At 44.0% G+C, this 20,018-nt stretch overlaps 1 protein-coding gene across 1 annotated transcript in view; it reads left to right on the top strand.

The window, feature by feature from the left end:
* Positions 1 to 14,469, top strand: part of LOC309566734 (microtubule-associated protein tau-like) — a 133,873-nt gene extending 119,404 nt beyond the window's left edge. The window contains exons 13-14 of the mRNA XM_082272006.1: positions 329 to 441; positions 12,964 to 14,469. Of these exons, the coding sequence (XP_082128132.1) occupies positions 329 to 441; positions 12,964 to 13,179 (329 nt within the window). The 3' untranslated portion in view covers positions 13,180 to 14,469. The remainder of the gene's footprint in view (positions 1 to 328; positions 442 to 12,963) is intronic.
* Positions 14,470 to 20,018: the final 5,549 nt, after the last annotated feature.

The following is a 20,018-nucleotide window of genomic DNA, read 5'->3' as shown; positions in this document are numbered from 1 at the left end:
GCCAGTCCAACCGAGCCTGGCCAAGCATGCCGGAACACCAGCAGCTGAAAGTGCTGACTGGAGCGTTCTGGCAGGGGGACCGTTCCCATCAGGACACAATAGCTTAGTGAGGGGGAGATCACTGTACTAACGTCACATCGTGACCCCAGTGGGTGGGGGAAAAAAGAAAAAAAAATGACAGCTCCCATCGGAGCTGCTGTACTATTGGGTGTAACAGGCTTTACATTTCTGTTGTAGGTGTGACAATAGAAGTGACAGTGCTGATTAGCTAGACCTTTCAGAAGCCTTTCCCAGTTTACTCATTACTTGTCCTTCTCTCCTACTACAGGTGGAGGCAACATAGAGGTGAAATCGGAGAAGCTGGATTTTAAGGAAAAGGTCCAGTCTAAGATTGGCTCACTGGACAATATTACTCATACACCTGGTGGAGGGAACAAAAAGGTAATGTGTACCCCCCCCCCCCTTCCCACCAGCCAGCTGCAGAATGAGATTGTCCACTGCTGCTTCCTTTATCACATGAACATAGGCAGAGGTCCCATGATGCGATCCCTCTTCCAGGCTGTAATGCGGTTGTGAAGGATTTGGCAAACATTTACCAAGGTGTTTGTTACCTTGTAAAAACCATTAGCTTTACTAAGATTCTGCACTTTAGTCTCCTCCGTCTAGGGGGTCAGGAATCCTGTATCTATGATATATCAATACTCCACAGCAGTAGGTGGCTGTTTTTTCTTGTGATGCAAAAATAGACCCTTCCAAATGCACCTGCAGCATTCCCAATTAATGGGTGCTAATATCTTCCACACCAGTACCTGAAAGATGTGTAATGTGGACAGTCTAGGTTGTTTGCATGAATAATCTAGAGAGAATCCCTTACTTGCGGTAGGTTATAGTTTGAACGGAAAAAAAAAAATGTGGTGGAGACTTTGTTTCTGTAAAGCTGAAGTCAAGAATTAAATTAAAGCCCTCTTGTATCTTTTAAAGCGGTTTTAAACTGCTGGGCGTTTTTTTTTTTCCTTTTTACCTGCAAGGTAAAGCCATAATGTGCTAGTATGCATTACATTAGCACATTATCTGAAACTTGAAAACTAAGCATTCCAGAGATGCAATGTCACCGCTGAAGGCACTTCCATCTTCACCTGTCTTGCTTCTGGGTTTGCAGACTCCAGCTCTGTAACTGGCGAAACTGCGATGACGTTACTTCACGTATGTGCGCAGGAGCAGCACGGGTGGCTGTTCCTTCAGAGCGCTAGTGATGTCACTGGCTGCATGTACAGTAAATATCTCCTAAATGGTGCACATTAGGAGATATTATACACTACCTATAGGTAAGCCTTATTATAGGCTTACCTATAGGTAACAACTTAATGTTGGAAGTTTTCTTCCATTTTAAGTCACTTAATCGATGGTATAAAAAGGAGATTCTTGTCTTCTTTTAGTTGCAATTCTTAAATAGGAAAAATTGCCATTAAAAGGTTTTTCTATTGAATGGAAACAAGGAGCTGGGAAATTACTCAGTCCTCCAACTCAGCCCGTGTAGAAGACTGGTGATTTGAGGACATTTGGGGAAGTGTTTTTTGTTTTTGTCCCAATCCCCTTTGAAAAAAAAAGACGTTTTCTCCTGTAGCTGGAAGTAGAAGCAGATTTCTTAGGGCAGCAGCCGTGGACATCTCACTGCAGCCTCCTTCCAATGTATGACTAATGGGTCTCTATGAATTTTGTGTCTGCTGATGCTTCTAATAACCGCTTATAAGCACTTCTCTCTAGCTGTGTGGAGCAGAACCTGGCTTTACTTCACACTTTTTCTGCAGTTCCAAAACTACAATATACCTTTTCCATTCTGTGTGCCCCTCTACAGGAGAACCGCTTTACTCTGTAGGGTAGGCCTCCGAACTTTCTAAATTCACTTTTTTCTCCTGACTATGCAGAACTGTTGTTTGGTTTCCCTCCAGTCTGTGCACCTTTTCTCCTATCTGCAAAACAATTCCTGGGCTCCACTCTGCCCAGCCAGCTTCACAGAAATGTTGCCTTTCTCTCTCACCAAATTCTCTTTTTTTGTTTCTTCCCTTCTTGAGCTGTAATACGAGGGGGAAATAATGGCTTTTTATATGGACTATGCTACATAAAGGGGATAAAGTGCAGACTGCACCCCAGTTTCATCATGATGTAGGACCTTAGGAGCTGCACTCCACAATTCACTGGCCTTACTCAAAAAAAGGCCGCTTACCATGTCTTTAACTGGCTTGGTTACTGCACTACATTACTAAATAAAATTCAAGTCTTGAGGCATTAATCCTCTCCATATAAAAAGCCATTTACGTCCTTCTAGGACACAGCAACTCTTTGCATATTCAATATTTTCCACATTTTCTCATCTTTTTTGTGCTGTTTCCTTCTCACATTATTATTTCTGGTCTATCCTTCTCCAGCAGTCATCAGTGCCAGCAGAGAAAGCAGAATTTCTCATTCACAATCCTTTAATTCTCTATAATTTAGTGTAAGGTTGACAGACAACATAATAGAGCCATCTTTTATATACAGGGTTCAGTAATAGAAAAAGGTTTAGCACATATAAGCATGCAATTTCCTCTATTGTAAAGTCACACATAGTAGAAGCCAGGTCAGGTAGTGTGATCTACCTACCTTAGAGTAGCAGTGGAGACCCACAATAAGTATTAGCATCTTTAACTGCCTCTACCCTGTAAGGTCCAGGGGTAGGCAACAATTTACCTGGACATCATGGAGATCAAAGATCACACATGTGCCACCCTGCATCAGGTTATCTACATGTTCGTGTACCAATCCCTGCCAGCCATCCACTCTTGACCATCCCATAACTACACTCAGGCTTCAGGGGGAAGAGCCTGAACCCACCTGAGCTATTCTAGAGGTTTTCCCTGCCCCACATATACAAGGGATGGAGAGGTGGCCTCCATCCCTTGGCTGAGCAGGCACCTGTGCCACACTGCAGCTCTGGGTTGGCAAGACTGGGACAAATTTGTGACCTGCCAGAGGTTGACGGGCAGATCCCAATTGACCAGATGCCAACTCCTGCTGTAAGGTCTAATTCACATTTCAACCAGAGTTTTTGGGATGCTTTTTCAAAAGCACTCAAGCCTAAATCCAGCACCTCTGTAAAATCTGAAGGCCATTGGCTGGGAGAACAGGAATTTCCTATGGATGTTGGCTTTAGGGATGCTATTGCTGAAGACTAAAGTGCAGGTTTGGGCAAAATTAAAAAATAAAGATTCACATATCGGTTTTATACGTTTACCTCCCCAAGTACAGAAAAATACCCATTAATCTGCCAAAAATCCTGTGTGACCCTAATTTTCTGTAGTGAGCTAACACCACCATGCCTCTGCTGCACTGCACTTCCAAACATTTATCAACCATGCCCCAGTTCTCCTCTGAAGGATTACAGAACCCTCCCACGTATGGAGATGGAGAACAGAAGTTGTTCTGTAGGCCAGGGCTATAAACACTTATTGAGATTTCAATGCAGCCGAGGCACTGTGTTTCAGGAGCTGAGTGCATTTCTGCCCAGTCACCAACTAGGTTTTGTTCTTGCAGTAATTTTAAAGCGCTAAAACCATGGGGGAAGTGAAGTGCGCATGCACTGCAGAAATGTGCTAAATTGGGTTTCATTTTGCCCATACATACCCATAATCCAGCATAGCGTCTCACTCATGTCCACATTGGAGCATGTGTACACTTCTTGTGTGCTCCACTACTTCAGACATATTTCAGAATTTAGCTTCCCTAGCGATTGTAAAGAGGACACAAAGGTATAGCCGCAATTAGAAACATCTGAACTAATTCACTACATTTGTAACAACCCTGATGGCACTGATGGTCCCCTCTCCCTAGGCAGCTTCCACTTTACTTTCTCCATCCTCCTCTGTGTACATTCCATCCCCTTCATCCACCCCAACTCATCTTTTCACCCCCAGAGAGAGAAAGGGAACGAAGACAAGCCAAGGGGAAGCCTTTCCCCAAACGGGTTCCCCAACATTCCTCCACCCCCCCTGCCTGAGGAGCCAGATTTACCACCCCCCCCTCCTGAGGATCCAGATTTACTAGCTTTGGAAAGGGGTAAGTAGAGGACTTATCCACGTAAGTCAAGCATCTAGTTGCAAATATGTTATAACCAAGCATCAAGAGATCCAGTAGACTGTTTATTTTCAGCAACAATAATCAGGTATCAGTCTTTGCAGATCAGCAATAGAAAAGAATCACTTGCCTGAAGATGGAATGTTTAGCGCATAACCTTTACAAAGGGTAAATCAGAGGGAGCGACTATTTTATTATACAGGATTTATATAGCACCAACAGTTTACACAGCACTTTAACTACACTTGTTTATGGCATTTCCAGGTGATGTGGAGTTTGTACAGTATCTATTTCAACCAATAGCTCTTTCCTTCTTTTGTAATACCATGCTTTTGGCATCAAATTTAAAATTCTTCAACAGAGACATGGCCCCTTTCGTCAAGCCAAAACACATGTACTGCAAGGCTTTAACTGAAATAAAGTGCCATTGGTTAAAACAGATGCTGTACAATCCCCGGCAGATCACTGTGCTGAAGAATTGGGACTATAGCCCAAGAAGTGTCCTTGGGATGGAGATTGTTGCATAAAGGCAATCCCATTGTTGATTGTGTTTGGTGTCAATTCTTATTACTACTGGCTTAAGCCTTGTTACCACACCTCTGAAAAGCAATCTGTGGTTGATTATTGCTTTTCATAGGCTTTGAGGTAACGTTCAGGAAGAGCTATCCCAGCCTTTTACTTGCCTTCTTTTTTCCAATCCTAAGGGGGATTTTGTCTTGCAATACTGCATGGCAATTGTGTGCCAGCCAAGTGGTTGGCAAAGGGTTTGTGGTCCATTGACTTCAATGGGTGCATTTGGCAAGCGGCAGCATCTGCAAGATGTGACATGCCAAGTTAAATTTGCCAAGCCACAGAAATGTGAATGAACCTAAGCACTCCCTATATTATTTTGTAGGTGGGTGATAAAAACACATCAACCACCTGTTATTTTACTGCCCCTTTACCACCTATGTGAACTAAGCCTAAAGGCCCCAAGTATACATGTATTAAAAGTCACTTTCAGTACGTGTGTGTACCACTTGTCTGTTCAGCTGGTCCAACAACCCGGCTTCTGTCCAACATTCTTGCTGGAAAACCAGCATTCAATCAGCGCCTGCAGCACATGGGATTTTTTCATGCATGCATACATTATGCAGAATAGCACTAACCATGCCAACAGGTTTGTTTTTTTTCAAGCCACCAGCATTTTATGGCTGACCTAGTAAGATTTTCAGTATTTTCTGCATGTTGTAGCTAGTCATATTTACCTGGAAATGTTCTGGAATACTACAAGCCATTTACCAATGACTTGGATTAACAAGAACCTTCAGAAATGCCATCTGTGCACGGTGATTTCAGTCCAGGTACGATTTCATGCATGCTCTTTCTAAACAAATTTAACTAGTTAGTTTAGGTGTGCATGGGTAAAAGGGGTTGTCTCCATAAAGCCATATCTGGCAGATTTCTGTTTTCTTTGCCATTACATTTGTATAAACGTATCCCATGAGCTCCATTTACACTGGGTATACATGTATTCGTGTTTGTCCCCCTTCAACTAGACAATAGGGAGTGTGTGTTCAAAGGACAGCGTTTAAAGGACAGCATTTAAAGGACATTGATCACAGATCATGCCGATGTGTGATGCAGGGGGCTTGCAGGAAGCGTGATCACGGGAGGACGTCATGACGCTGTAGCGGTCATTTGGCTATAGCGCAGTCGTGAAGAGGTTAAACTGGGTATACATGTATAGTTTTTTTTTTTTCTTCCTTCAACTAGACAACAGGGAGTCCCCCCCTCCCTGTCAGAATACAATAGAGCAACAGGAGAGAATCCTGCATTTACATCACTTGTGTTGATGTGGGGTTCTGTCTTTTTTTTTTTTGTCTGTCTCGTCAAAATACAAAAACAAAAAAAAAAACACAGATCAACACAAGTGATGTAGATGCAGGAATCTCTCCTGTTGCTCTATTGTATTCTGACAGGGAGGGGGGACTCCCTGTTGTCTAGTTGAAGGAAAAAAAAAAAAAAAAACAACTATACATGTATACCCAGTTTAACCTCTTCATGACTGTTATAGCCAAATGACCGCTACAGCTGGTAGGGCATCATGACGTCCTCCCGCATGCACACATCGGCATGATCTGTGATCGCTATGTCCTTTGAATACACCTTATCACTGATCGGGGTAAAGAGCCATTCACAGCCACTCTTTCCACTTGGATTGGACACAGCTGGTCACATGGTAAACAGGATTTGCTGGTTATTGGCATTCCTCTCCTCACACTGACAGCGCGTGAGGAGAGCTGATAACTGGAAAATCCACACAGGGGACATCTACACTGATCATCAGTGCTGCCAATCAGCGCACATCAGTGAATGAGAAAAACTACTTATTTACAAAATCTTAAAACAAACTAAGAAAACCTTTTTTTCCCCAAAATGTTCGGTTTTTAGTTTGTTTAGCAAAAAATAAAAAATCAAGTAGCGGTTAAATTCCACTAAACGCTCGATTTGTTTCAATACAATTATAAAAAATTTAGTTTGGGTACAGTGTTGCATAACCCAGCAATTGTCAAAGCGCGAGAGCGCTGAAAGCTGAAAATTGGCCTGGGCAGGAAGGGGGTGAAAGTGCCCGGTAGACAGGTGGTTAAGGGAGCTCATGGGATACCTTTTATACAACTCTATTAAACAAATCTAATGGTAAAGACATCAGAAACATGCCAGATATGACTTTGGCGAGCATAAGTAGTCCCCATAAACTAACTAAAGTTCAATTTGTTTAGAAAAAGATACAGGAGAATACATGAAATAGCACCTGGACTGAAATCACAATGTGCAGAGCATGTGTCTGAAGGATACGGGACATGGTATATACTATAAAGTAAGTATTCCAGAACATGTCCAGCTAAATATGACTAGCTACACCATGCAGCAGTTACCCTTGCGAAACCTACTGGGACAGTCATAAAATACGGTTGGCTTAGGGGCTAAAAAAAAAAAAAATAAATTCTTCTCTATAATACTGTATTCATGAATGTTGCATGCATGGAAAAAATCCCCACCTCTGTCATATAGCTATAACAATATATATGGAAATACACTGCACTAACTAGAACTTAAAAGCTGCCAGCACTACAATTGACATAAAATTGTCCACAAATCACAAACAAAAAAGTGCAGCGCTAAATAAAAAGATGAATACATATAACCGAAGGTGAAAATCAAAAAAGTGCAACTTTATCACAAAAAAGTGAGTCCATATTTCATTTGACATGGGGAAAAAATTATGGAAACCACTAAGTGAAGCTGAAGTGTTCTTATATCCAAACTCCGTGAAAAAGAACCCAGCACCAACGTTTCGGCAAATGCGCTCACCAGAATATATGGACCCAGGTACCTTGCAGTAAATGGGTCAAACAGGCCAGATAATCCTCACAAGGGAAAGTGGCTCAATCTCCATTTCTACTGCATGGTGCAGCTGGGAGACCAAGACACCATAACCCAGGAGTATATGGATTTATTTGATCGACCATCATCCACGATTGAGCCACTTTCCCTTGTGAGGATTATCTGGCCTGTTTGACCCATTTACTGTAAGGTACCTGGGTCCATATCTTCTGGTGAGTGCATTTGCCTTTCACGTTGGTGCTGGGTTCCTTTTCACCGAGTTTGGATATCAGAACACTTCTGTTTCACTTTGTGGTTTCCAGCATTTATTCACCATGTCATATGAAATATGGACTCACTTTTTGCGATAGTTGCACTTTTTTGATTTTCACCATCACAATTATAGATATAGCTATAACAACCTTGCTCTGCCTATACAATTTGACATCTATAGAATGAGAATAATCTACCCAATATAGAATTTGTTATTCACTCCCAGTCTGGGTAGCCACAAACATTCAAAGCACTCCGTGTCTGTTGGTTGTCCAATGTTGCAGAGCTTAATAATCTCTAGTTTCTGCTCCATTGGGTAGGGAAATCAAAAAGCAGATCCTGGGTCTGTGTGGGTAGGTTTCCCGTAGACTACAGGATCCAAGTCACCTCCCTTCCCCTGACATACAACACAGTCTGAAAGTGAATGAGGTAACTTTGTATTTACATAGGGGGTGCACAGAACAAGTTACTTTATTCAGACTGTATTGCATGTCAGAGGGAAGAGTTAATATGGACACTGAAGTCAACTGGAAATTTTGAGAAGTTTTCTAATCCCTCTCTCCCTGTATCCAAAAAGTTTTACCTTTAGTTACACTTTAAGCACTGCACACTGGCTGGCTGCAAAATATGCAACCTCTCGGTGGGTGGGCTTTAACGCCGAGTGGTCGCATCTAGGAGTCTATAAAGGGAAACTGTATTGTCCTGAGAACTCCTTCACAGCATAGTAAACCATTCCTCGGGTCACAGAAAGCTCCAGACACATACTTGCGATTGGGAGCTTTCGGTCATGTGATTGCTGTGACAGCCAATCACAGCGGTTGCATGATCAGAATGCCTGCCTCTGTTTCCTGGCATTTAGATATTCTTAAAAGGCTAGGAGGCAGTGGCAGGGTTAATAATTTAGTCCAGTCTATGAAGAAAAATAAAAATAAAAAATTAAGGTGAGTTCATTGAGGGACACAGAATTCAGATATTGTTGGGTTATACCTAGAAGATGATTTACTTTTGATTCCACCTCTACCCAGCATGCCTCAAGTTTGTAGCAAGCAGTACCAAAACAAAACACAGAGGGCCAATTAAGGGACACAGAATTCAGATACTGTTGGGATGCCTAAAAGTCTAGCTGAGAGGTGGGCAAACGCAACAACTGCTATCAGGCCTTTAAAAAATTGAACTACCTACAGCCTGAGAGCCTATAGGACAAATGCCTGAATCTGACACAAATGAGGCAAAATTCCCCTGCCAACACATGACCAGATGGAGGACATTGAGAATCAACCTGATGCTGAGGTCCTGGCCAGAAAGACTACTGTATAAGGAGGAAGGCCCTACCAAGCTTTTACAACTCTGTCCTGCTAGGATCAAAGGATGAGAAGGAACTCTATGTCATAGGGATTGTCTGGCCTGAGAACTAAAGCGAGGCCTGCCAAAGAAAACCCTAAATTTCGATACAGCCTACAAAGGGCTAGATTTACTCCTGAGTCTGTCAGAGAACCCCAGGATTCAATTCCACAAAGTCGCCATGATTAGGGTAATCCATAGGAAACACCCCCACAAAGCAGGCAGGTGATCTAAGCTAGAACCTAACCACAGAACACTGAGATGGGAAGCAAACAGAGAGATGAAACTAACATGCCATCACTAGTATACAATATACTACTGGTGCAAACCCAAGAGAGATCCCACTGAAGAACAAATTCTGCACTTCTTTATGACCTGAAACTATAGGTTTAGGTAGGCCTCTGCCCCCCATATTCCACCAAAGCATTAGCAAAGAACAGGAATGTCATCATTATAAGGGGAGGTTTCACTTGAGTGAAAGCATAAAAGGGGAAAGGTGCCTGAAGGACCTTTAATCAAAAGTCTGCCAACTGGCCGGGGGGGAGGAAGGGTACCTAACCACAGGACAGGTCCCTAAAAATCAATGAACTCCAGGAATGGCAATACATTATAAAACTTACTTTAGGGGCCAGTTTGACTCCAACAAATGATTCTGATTATAACTTGAATCTAGTGTTGTAGGCTATGCTACACATAGGAAGTGGCATCCTCTTCTGGTGGGTGCTCCTTGGACTTCTCTCTGCGCACTAAATATAGCATTGCTTGTTCTGGCACCTCTACCAGTCGGGAGAAGTCTTTTGTATTTATTTTTTTTAAATCAATGAATACAAGGCTTCCTCTGATTGACCGAGGTGGGCAGATGACATCTCACGATCTCCGATTCAGCCGATGACATCTCATGATCTCTGATTCAGCCAATGAGAGAAGCATTGTATTCATTGAAAAAAAAATAAAAAATAAAAATCGCACACACACATACACACACCTTCTTCTGAGTGGTGAAGGTGCCAGAACAGGTGATGATCTATATTTAGTGCAAAGAGGAAAGAAACAGAAGCATCTGCTGAAAGAGGACACCGTTTCCTGTGTACAGCATAAGCTACAACACTCAAATATTGGACATGGAGGTGACTTCAGAATCATTTTTTAGCGCAAAATTGGCCCGAAGTGAGAGTAAAATGTATTAACATTCCTGGAATTCTAAGGCATTTCCTGTTCTTGTTGGAGGTATATCCACCTGCTATCACAGCCCAAGCAGACACAGATGACCTTCACCTGTAATGCACCTAGATGTGTGAACCTCTCTTCCACAGCCAGAGGCAACCATTTAGGAGAAACCAGTTCTCAGGGGGACTGTCCTTATAGGGTCAGTGCAGGTGAGATGCACACTCATGGCATTGACCAGCACTAGAACCAGACTATCTCTGGGGGAAAAAAAAGACTCACATTTGTTCTCAGAGATGAAGACATAGCAGTACCTAGATTGTGTCCAACAGATACACAATTAGGAAACCTGCCCAAAGCAGGATCCCACGATTTAGAAGGAATCGCCTGTTCTGAAAAACCAGAATGCAACCCTAGAGCTAAAGATTTTTCAGAAAGAGGAAAGAAGTATCCTATCAGCTGCCTGATGAAGAGACTGATCACACCAGGGAATACCCGGTCCAGAGAGGCAGACATACTAGACTGCACAGAACTAGACCTTCAACAGTGGTGAAGGGGGCTGAGGTTGACCAAGGGATGGGAGAAAGGTAGGTACATCAATGGCTAAGGCTCCTGCAATAGAGTGGAGAGGGGTAAATACCTAATGATGGTGTGGGCCTGAAGATAAACATGCTGTGAACCTTTCCACTGAGAGACCATGTTCATTACCATCCCTACCATTTCCAGTGCTGAAATCGGAGGCTGCTCGCAGAGGCATATATAGTCTGCTAGAATCCATGATGCCTACTCTCTTTAGCTGGTCACTGTATCCCACAAAGGAGATGCCCAACATGACATAGCAGGACAGAGGGTTCCTCTGGAAAAGGGAAGACGCTGAGGGGTACCCGGTAACACTGAAGGGCTTTGTTTGTTTGTTTGCCCACAGGTAGAAATAGAACACCACAGTATCTGAATTTTTGTCTCTAGCGATGAACAGGTAAAAAGTCATAAATATGTCAAAATTATTGGGACACCTGCCTTTACACACAGCTGAACTTTAATGGTACCCCAGTCTTAGTCTGGAGGGTTCAATATTGAGTTGCACCCCCCCCCCCCCCCCACCTCACAAATGCATTTCTGGAAGAAGGCCTGGCTCGCAGTCTCCACTCTAATTCTTTCCAAAGGTGTTCTATCTGGTTGAGGGCAGGACTCTGCAGGCCAGTGAAGTTCCTCCACCCCAAACTTGCTCATCCATGTCTTGATGGACCTTACTTGGTGCACTGGTCCAAATCATTTGGTGGAGGGGGAATTATGGTGTGGGGTTGTTTTTTTTAGGGGTTTGGCTTGGCTCCTTAGTTCCAGTGAAGGGAACTCTTAATGCGTCAGCATACCAAGACATTTTGGACAATTTCATGCTCCTAACTTTGTGGGAACAGTTTGGGATGGCCCCTTACTGTGCCAACGTGACTGCAAACCAGTGCACAAAGCAAAGTCCATAAAGAAATGGATGAGCAAGTTTGGGGTGCAGGAACTTGACTGGCCTGCACAAACTCCCTCATTCTTGTCTTTATGGACCTTGCATTGTGCACTGGTTTGCAGTTATGTTGGAAAAGGAAGTACCAACCCCAAACTATTCCCACAAAGTTGGGAGCATGAAATTGCCAGAAAATGTCTTGGTATGCTGACTGTGAGCCAGGCCTTCTCAGCCTGACATCACAAATGCACTTCTAGAAGGATGGTCAAATATTCCTATAGACACTCCTAAACCTTGTGGACAGCCTTCCCAGAAGAGTTGAAGCTGTTAAAGCTGCAGAGTGTGGGCCAACCCAATATTGAACCCTACAGACTAAAGGCCCGTACACACATACCGATTGTAGGCCGTAAATATTCGGCCAACGTCCGATCGGCCGATTGTCGGCTTGTTAGTATGATGCTTCCGACAACCGACTGCGACTTTTCGGCCGAACAAAATCTGGTCTGCATGCTATAAAATTTTTGTTGGCCAACACCAGAACGGCCGATTGTTCATCAGTCAGTACAGATTGCGGCCAACAAAAGCCAGATGAGCAAGACTGGGCATGCTCAAAGAAGAAAAAACACATTGAAAGTTAACCATCAGGTAACATCACTTCTGAAGTTGGTTGTTGTTGGCCGACAAAATTCGTGTGCAGTCTTGAGCATTTTTCAACCTACACGACAGCACTGGACAAGAGACGGCCGATCGTTCGGCCGACAATCGGTGCGTGTGTACAGGGCTTTAGACTGGGAAGCCATTAAAGTTCATGTGCATGTAAAGGCAGGCGTCCCAATAATTTTGACAATATAGTGTATGTACATCTAAAAGGTGGAGAATTATACTCACGTCTTGGCCCATAAGAACTGGAGGTCCTAATTCATCACTGGAGTTTAAGAGCTCTGTCAATATAATTTCAGAGTTTAAGAAAGTAGTAAAGCATAATTTCTGTGCTGCTGTTCCAGTGATTCTTATATATCATGAAAATGTATGATCTATAATGGCTGAAGTAAAAAAAAAAAAATGTACTCATACTAAACTTCCTAACAAACCAAAGCAAGAGCCATGCTCTGTAACACACAGCAAGTTGTTTAAGCCATTTCCTAGTGGTCACTATGGGCTGTAGCACAGGGGTTTCCCCATGTACATGCTGTTTTGGTGGTGTCACTGGTACATTACAGCCTCCCGCTAATTTCTTTTGGTTCCTGCCCCCCCAGATTGAGTCCCACAAACTGTCTTTCCGGGAGAACGCAAAAGCCAAGACGGACCACGGAGCAGAGATCGTGTACAAGTCTCCCAACCCATCTGGGGACACCTCCCCCCGCCGTCTCAGCAACGTCTCCTCTTCTGGCAGCATAAACATGTCCGATTCCCCGCAACTGTCCACACTGGCTGACCAAGTCTCTGCCTCCCTTGCCAAACAAGGCTTGTGATATGTCCCTTTATCAAGGAGGAATGATGATGGGAGCTGGAGGGTGCGAGGGACACATTAAACGTAACAAAAAAAAAAAAGGGAAAAAGTAACAAAAAGAAAATCCCACACTCAATTGCATAATTAAACTGGGCCTCTTGTATACTTATTTATTACACTTCCCATCCTTTGGAAGACCATCTCCACCCACTTAGTAGCAGAGGGGAGAAAATCATAGGTGTATATTCTTTTCATTGCTCTGGAGGCAAAGATGGTATTAAACAATGTTTATGTATATTTTGGTTTGCGTTATTAAAAGGGGTGTTGAAGGAGAGTGTTGTTCCTAAGTGCCCACTTGCACTGGTACCCGATAGGCCGAAACAGAACAAAGTGTTTGGATCTAGAGCATACCACTACCCCATTACTACATACAACCTTTGACAGTACCTGAAGCTCACCACTAGAGGACAGAAGTTATGACATATGTCCTGCATCAGTTTCTGTTTCCTACCTAGAAGGTCATTTGTACCTTGCAGGCTAAGAGGGCTTCCTTAAGTCAGCATCTGCTCAGTTTAACGCCTTTTTGTTTATTTTTTATTTTCTAGAATTAAGATTGTTATGGATTGATCTGAAAGCTGTTGCATGTTTTCCAGATGGAGACACAAAATAATTGTTTGGGACCGCATGGCACTTCCTCTTGCCAAGTTTATTCTCTCAAACCTCCTCCCAGCTGTAGTTAGGGACAAACCAAAAAACAAAAAAAAAAAAAACCGGTGGTGAACATAGTACTGCCAAAATAGTGCAAACGGAGACTCTTCCATTGCAGGTGATTTCTAATCTAACACACCCAGCACCCTCTGCAGCTCTTTCCTGGAAGGATAAGGCCTTCACATTGGCAGTAAGCAGGTTAAGTCTATTGTAGAAGCATGTTGATCATTTTCATTGTAACCTGCCAATGAATAACCACACATCTACCCTGTTTTGCCTTTGAATAAGCTAAGGATCTCTGCAAAAGTCTGCCAAGCTTTGTCTATCTCTGACCTCGCTGCGTTAACAAATTACGGGATTGAAGAAATTGCAGTGGCTGCTAGTTTTCAATGAAGCAGGTTGTCTGATCTCAGCAAGCCCTAACCCCCTCCCTAATTTTCAGTATTGCCTTCCTTTCTCCCCTCTGTTAACGTCATTGATAATCAACCCCCCCCTTTTCTCTGTGTCTGTGGCTGTCCATATTCTGTGTCGTGTCTGACCAGCTGGTTCACACGGTCTGTTGCTGTAAAAGTGGATTTGGAAATAAAGTTATTAATACAAAATATCAGGTTTTCTGGGATTTAGTCTGTTACCTATGGTGGGGGTGGAATAAATGATTAACTCTGTTAGCAGGTATGATGCGCTAAATCTACAAGGGCGCAAGGTTGCAGGTGAACTAAAGCAAGCGGGGTGGTGGGCTACAGTGCCGAAACCCAGTTCTACCACCAAGTCCAGGTGGCAGAGTGACAACTTTGGTATAACCTTGTTGGATAGTGTAGAGATGGACTACGGTGGGAGAATTTTCTTCACTCGAGTCTCTTTGGGAAACGATTAGTTGGCAGTAACAAAAGCTGCCACCAGCAACTCTCACCCAAAATTGTGTTCACACCAGATAGATGCAAAGTTAGGAAAATAACGGTAAAATCTTATCAAATGTAGCCCTTTATAGGGCAACCAGTTCTGATTGGCTTTACCAAATGATCTGAACATTTTAGTCTTCTATTCCAAAAATGTTTAAAACTTCCCTTGTGGGTCACAGGAGGGCACTTACCTTTGCTCTCCTGTGACCCAAAATCAGCCTAAGGCTTCATTCACACCTGCGGGTATTGATTTACTGGCGTTTTTCAGGCTTCTTTTTTTTTCTAAAGCGTTTTAGTAGTGTGTTGCAAATGTTTTACAGTTTCAGGTGTTTTTGTTGAGCCAAAGGAAAGCACTAGGAGTGAGGAGAGGGAGAGTAAAGTAGGGGTTGAGAGCTGCTATTTGAGTGTTTTACAAGCGTTTTTCTGCTCAAGTCAGGTGGTTTTATTGAAATCTATGGGGTCAAAAACGCTTTTATTCTGCCAAAAAGAAGCTCATGTACTTTTGTGAGCATCAGGCGACAGAACGCTCAGATGTGAATAGGGGCCATTGAAATAAATGGTATTTTGCTTGTTTGGTGTTTTGGAGCTTCAGAGCTGAGCGTTTTACAAGCTTAAAACCGCTCAGGTGTGAACAAGGCCTTAAGCCTGCCATCCCCTGACATCAAAGAGACGCTCTAGGCCAAGGATCCTCAAACTACGGCCCTCCAGCTGTTGCAAAACTACACATCCCATGGGGCATGTAAAACTCTGACATTAACAGACATGACAAGGCATAATGGGAATTGTACTTCCTGAACAACTGGAGGGCCATAGTTTGAAGACCCCTGCTCTAGGCTCTGGAAGGATACTAACTGTATTGTCATGATTCACTCAGCTGCCTCCTGATTGACAGCATGGCTGAGAGCTGAAGCCAGCTGCGCCTGCCCCCTCTCCAGCCCAATGCTCTAGAGAGTGTTGGAGGGGCAGAGCAGAGAGCAGTAACAGACAGTCCCTGCTCTCCACTGTGAAAACTGAGTGATCAGCAGCCATGTGGTTTTGGGTCTTCGAGCCAACATGGGACAGCTCAGCATTATATTGTTAAATGCTGCCGCACTGAGGAGTATACCTTTACAGGTGGACCACTGCCCTTTTTCTTGCATATACAGTGCATTCATAATGTATTCAGACCCCCTTCACTTTTTTTTCAATTTTGTAATGTTGCAGCCTGATACTACAGTTTAACTTTTTTAACTTTTCTCATTAATCTAAACTCAGCATCCCATAAGGACAAGAATTTTAGAAATATCTTAATACTTTATGAATGCAGTGTAAAATCCTGCTGACAGTACACATCACCAGTTTGGCTGTAATTACAGCCTATAGCAGGATTGGGGGGATAGAGACATTCTCGGTACTACACACTGCCATACCACTGGAGGGATACTCTTTTCAAAGTGCTCATCCTTGAGACAATCTGAGGGGAAAAAAAAAGTAATCTAAAATCTTGCTGCATTATTATTGAAGATTTGCACATACAGTGCTTATAATGGACATGGCCTTCCTGGTCTTTAAAATTATGACTGAGTAATTGGTGCTTCCAGATCACCAGAATACAGAGAGCAATAAGACAAAACAAACCGTAATGTAGTCAGGCTGCTGTATACAGTATTCATGTGACTGTAACCATCAAACTGGCTCATGGTAATAACCACACACTGTTAGCCTAACAGTTCCCATTGCATTATAGAAACAGACCGTTTTTTCTTAACCTCCATAATCTGTACACGGTGATGGGATATAAACACCACACATCTTTATAACATACATTAAAAAAAAATGGGATTTTTGTTTTACTGTAAAATCCTTTTCTCTTATGTTCATTGACGGACATAGCTTCAGAATCTTCTTGACCAATTGGACATCCCAAAGCAGTGTCAAACGGGTCGGAAAAACACAGCATAAAAAAAATTCCCAAAAGGCTAAACCTAGCCAACCAGGTAACAAAAGAGCTCAACCAGGAACAACTGGAGCTCACCTGAAAAATACACCCTCAAAGAGGACTAGTCCTCAACAGAAGCCTGCAAAACCTTGTGGCCAAAGCAGGATCCGCAGATGCCAACACAGCCACTTTGTAAAATTTTGTGAAAGTGTGCACAGACGACCAAGTAGCCGCCTTGCAAACCTGCACCACTGACGCCTGAAGACGGAAGGCCCGAGAGGCACTAAGCGCCCTCATTAGAATGCGCCTTAACAAGGAAAAGAGGATCCTGACCCTTAATGGAATAGGCCTGCACACCATCTACCTGATCCATCTGGAAATGGTCACAGCAGACACGGCCAGCCCTTTACTAGGTCCATCCATGAGGACAAGATTTCCGAAATGACCCAGTAGCCACCAGATACACCCTGATTGCCTTGCACTCTTTGGATGTGGTTCAGGCAATCTCTTTAGGGTGTTTAGGCTTAGAACGCAAGGAAGGTAACACAATGTCTTAATTTAAATAGAAACCAAAACGACCTTAGGAAGGAATGACTGGCAGGGACGAAGCACTACTTTGTCTCTGTGAACCACCAAATAAGGTGAATGACAAGACAAGGCAGCCAAATCCGACACTCTGCGTGCAGAAGTAATAGCGACTAAAAAGGCTACCTTCTGTGTTAAAGTAAGCAGGGGAAGCTCACGAAAATCTTCAAAAGGTAGTTTCTGGAAAACCGACAGCACGAAATTGAGGTCCCACTGAGGCAACGGAGACCTCACCGGGGGGAGCCAAAACCCGGCCCTTGATGGTTCCCAAGGCTAAATGCTGATCTACACCTTTTTGGAGAAACTCCAAGATTTGAGTCACCGAAAAAGAATGGGGGAAGAACCCCCCCCCCAGACTCACACCACGCAATGTACGCCTTCCAGACTTGATGATAAATCTTTAGAAGTAGATTTTCTAGCTTTTAGCAGCATGGGAATCACCAATTCAGACACCCCTCTATCCTTCAGCACCTGGCTTTCAATAGCCAAGTTGTTAAAGCCAGAGACTGTAAAGCAGGATGGAAGATCGGCCCTTAAACCAGAGGATCTTCTCTGAGAGGGAATCCAAGGGACGTCAGCGACCAGCCGTACCAGATCTGAGTACCAAGACCAGCGAGGCCAGTCTGAGACCACTAGCATCACTGAAATCCCTTTTGCCCTGATTCTTTGCAGAAGTCTCAGCAGAAGTTTTAGAGGGGGAAATGCGTATATCAGACAGTACTGACCCCAAGGGGCCATCAGAGCATCTGTGGCATCACACAGAGGATCCCGAGACCTTGCTACGAACCTCTGTACCTTCCTATTAAGACAAGAGGCCAACAGGTCCACATAGGGAGTTCCCCATCAGAGACACAGTTGATGAAACACCTCTGGGTGAAGAAACCATTCTCCCTTGTCCAATGCCTGCCGACTGAAAAAGTCCACCTGCCAATTTTCCACCCCTGGAATATGCACATCAGAGAGGGCTTGAACTAAACGTTCCACCCACCTTAGAAAGCCGGCCACTACCCGAGCTGCTAGGATACTTTTTGTGCCCCCTTGGTAATTGACATATGCCACAGCCGTGGCATTGTACGCCCCTGAAGAAGATCTGTCCAATGGGCTAGGCAAAGCCTGATCGCCCAAATTTCCAGGATATTGATGGGCAGTCTGGACTCCTCCAGAGTCTAAACCCCCTGAGCATAATCCATGCCCAAGACGCCTCCCCACTCGGACAGGCTGGCATCCGTGGTGACCACTGTCCAGTACAGGGGAAGAAAGGATTTTCCCTGTTGAAGAGCCGGAAAACGAAGCCACCAGATCAGTGACCCTCTCCCACCCCGGCTCAACAGAAACACATTGTCTAAAGATTGTGGATTCTTGTTCCAGTTGGCAAGAATCTCCCTTTGCAGATGTTTTGTGTGGAACTGTGCAAATAGAACTGCCTTGAAAGTGGAGACCATCAGACCCAGCACTTGCATACAAGTCCTGAGAGATGACCGCCTGTTGGACAACAGGAGCTGAACCGCATCTTGCAACTTCTGGAGTTTCTCTCCCCCCCCCCCCCGGAAGAAACACCAGGGCTAAGGCCGAGAACAGTGTCAGGCCCAGGTAGTCCAGCTTAGTGGACGGAACCAGAGCAGAGTTTTGGAAATTCAGTTTCTATCCGAACTCTTGCAAGGTTCGCACAGTAAATGTCCAGGTTGTCTGTGTAGGCAGTCGTAGACTGCTCGCAGAAGGAGATCGTCCACGTACCCCAGTACCGCAATCCCCCCCTGCCGCAGCAATGTTAACATGGGGCCAAAACTTTTGTGGAACACCCAAGGAGCGGAGGCTAGACCAAAGGGTAACTCCACAAATTGATAATGCCCCTCGCCCACGGCAAAGCAAAGAAAAAATTGATTTTTGTAAAATCTTACCATAAAATCCTTTTCTCTTAAGCTCATTGACAGACGCAGTCCTCTTGATTAATATCAAATTGGGTTATACTGCCCTCTACAGGAGTAGGACTAGGCAGAAGGAAAAACGTTCTGGCCACACCTTAGGGGCAGTCCCAGAGGGTATATCCTCTCTCTCTGCTGGATGTTAGTTATGTCACAAAGCAGTGTCAGAGAATTTAACCCAACCCAACTCAAAAATAGAGGGGCGGGTACTGCGTCTGTCAATGAGCTTAAGAGAAAAGGATTTTACGGTAAGATTTTACAAAAATCCATTTTTCTCTGTCGCTCATTGACAGACGCAGTCCTCTTGATTAATATCAAATTGGGATGTCCCAAAGCAGTGCCACAAATGAGGGGTGGGATAACAGAAATCAAAATGTAAATCCAGAAGGCCCAACCGGTGCCGACTAGAAGTCTTAAAGGCTCATCAAACCAAAGGATGAGACTCAACTGAAAACCCAACAGAAAAAAACCCTCGAGGTAGACCAACGGTCTCCTCAAATTGCGGCCTGCAAAACCTTGCGGCCAAAAGAGGCATCCGCCGGTGCCAACACAAACTTTATAAAATTTTGTAAAGGTATGAACCGACGACCAGGTAGCCGCCTTGCAAACCTGGACCACTGACGCCTGATGGCGGAAGGCCCAGGAAGCACTAAGCGCCCGAGTGGAGTGCGCCTTAACAGGGAACGGAGGATTCCGACCCTTAATAGAATAAGCCTGTACCACCGTCTGTCTGATCCATTTGGAGATAGTCGCGGCAGATGCAGGCAACCCCTTTTTGGGGCCATCCGTGATCACAAAAAGTGAATCCGTCTTACGAAACGAGTCCGTA

The sequence above is a fragment of the Pelophylax lessonae genome (genome assembly GCF_965119305.1).
Source record: "Pelophylax lessonae genome assembly, chromosome: 11".
Lineage (NCBI taxonomy): Eukaryota > Metazoa > Chordata > Amphibia > Anura > Ranidae > Pelophylax > Pelophylax lessonae.
Note: the sequence above shows the minus strand (reverse complement) of the source record. Positions and strands in the feature narration are given on the sequence as shown.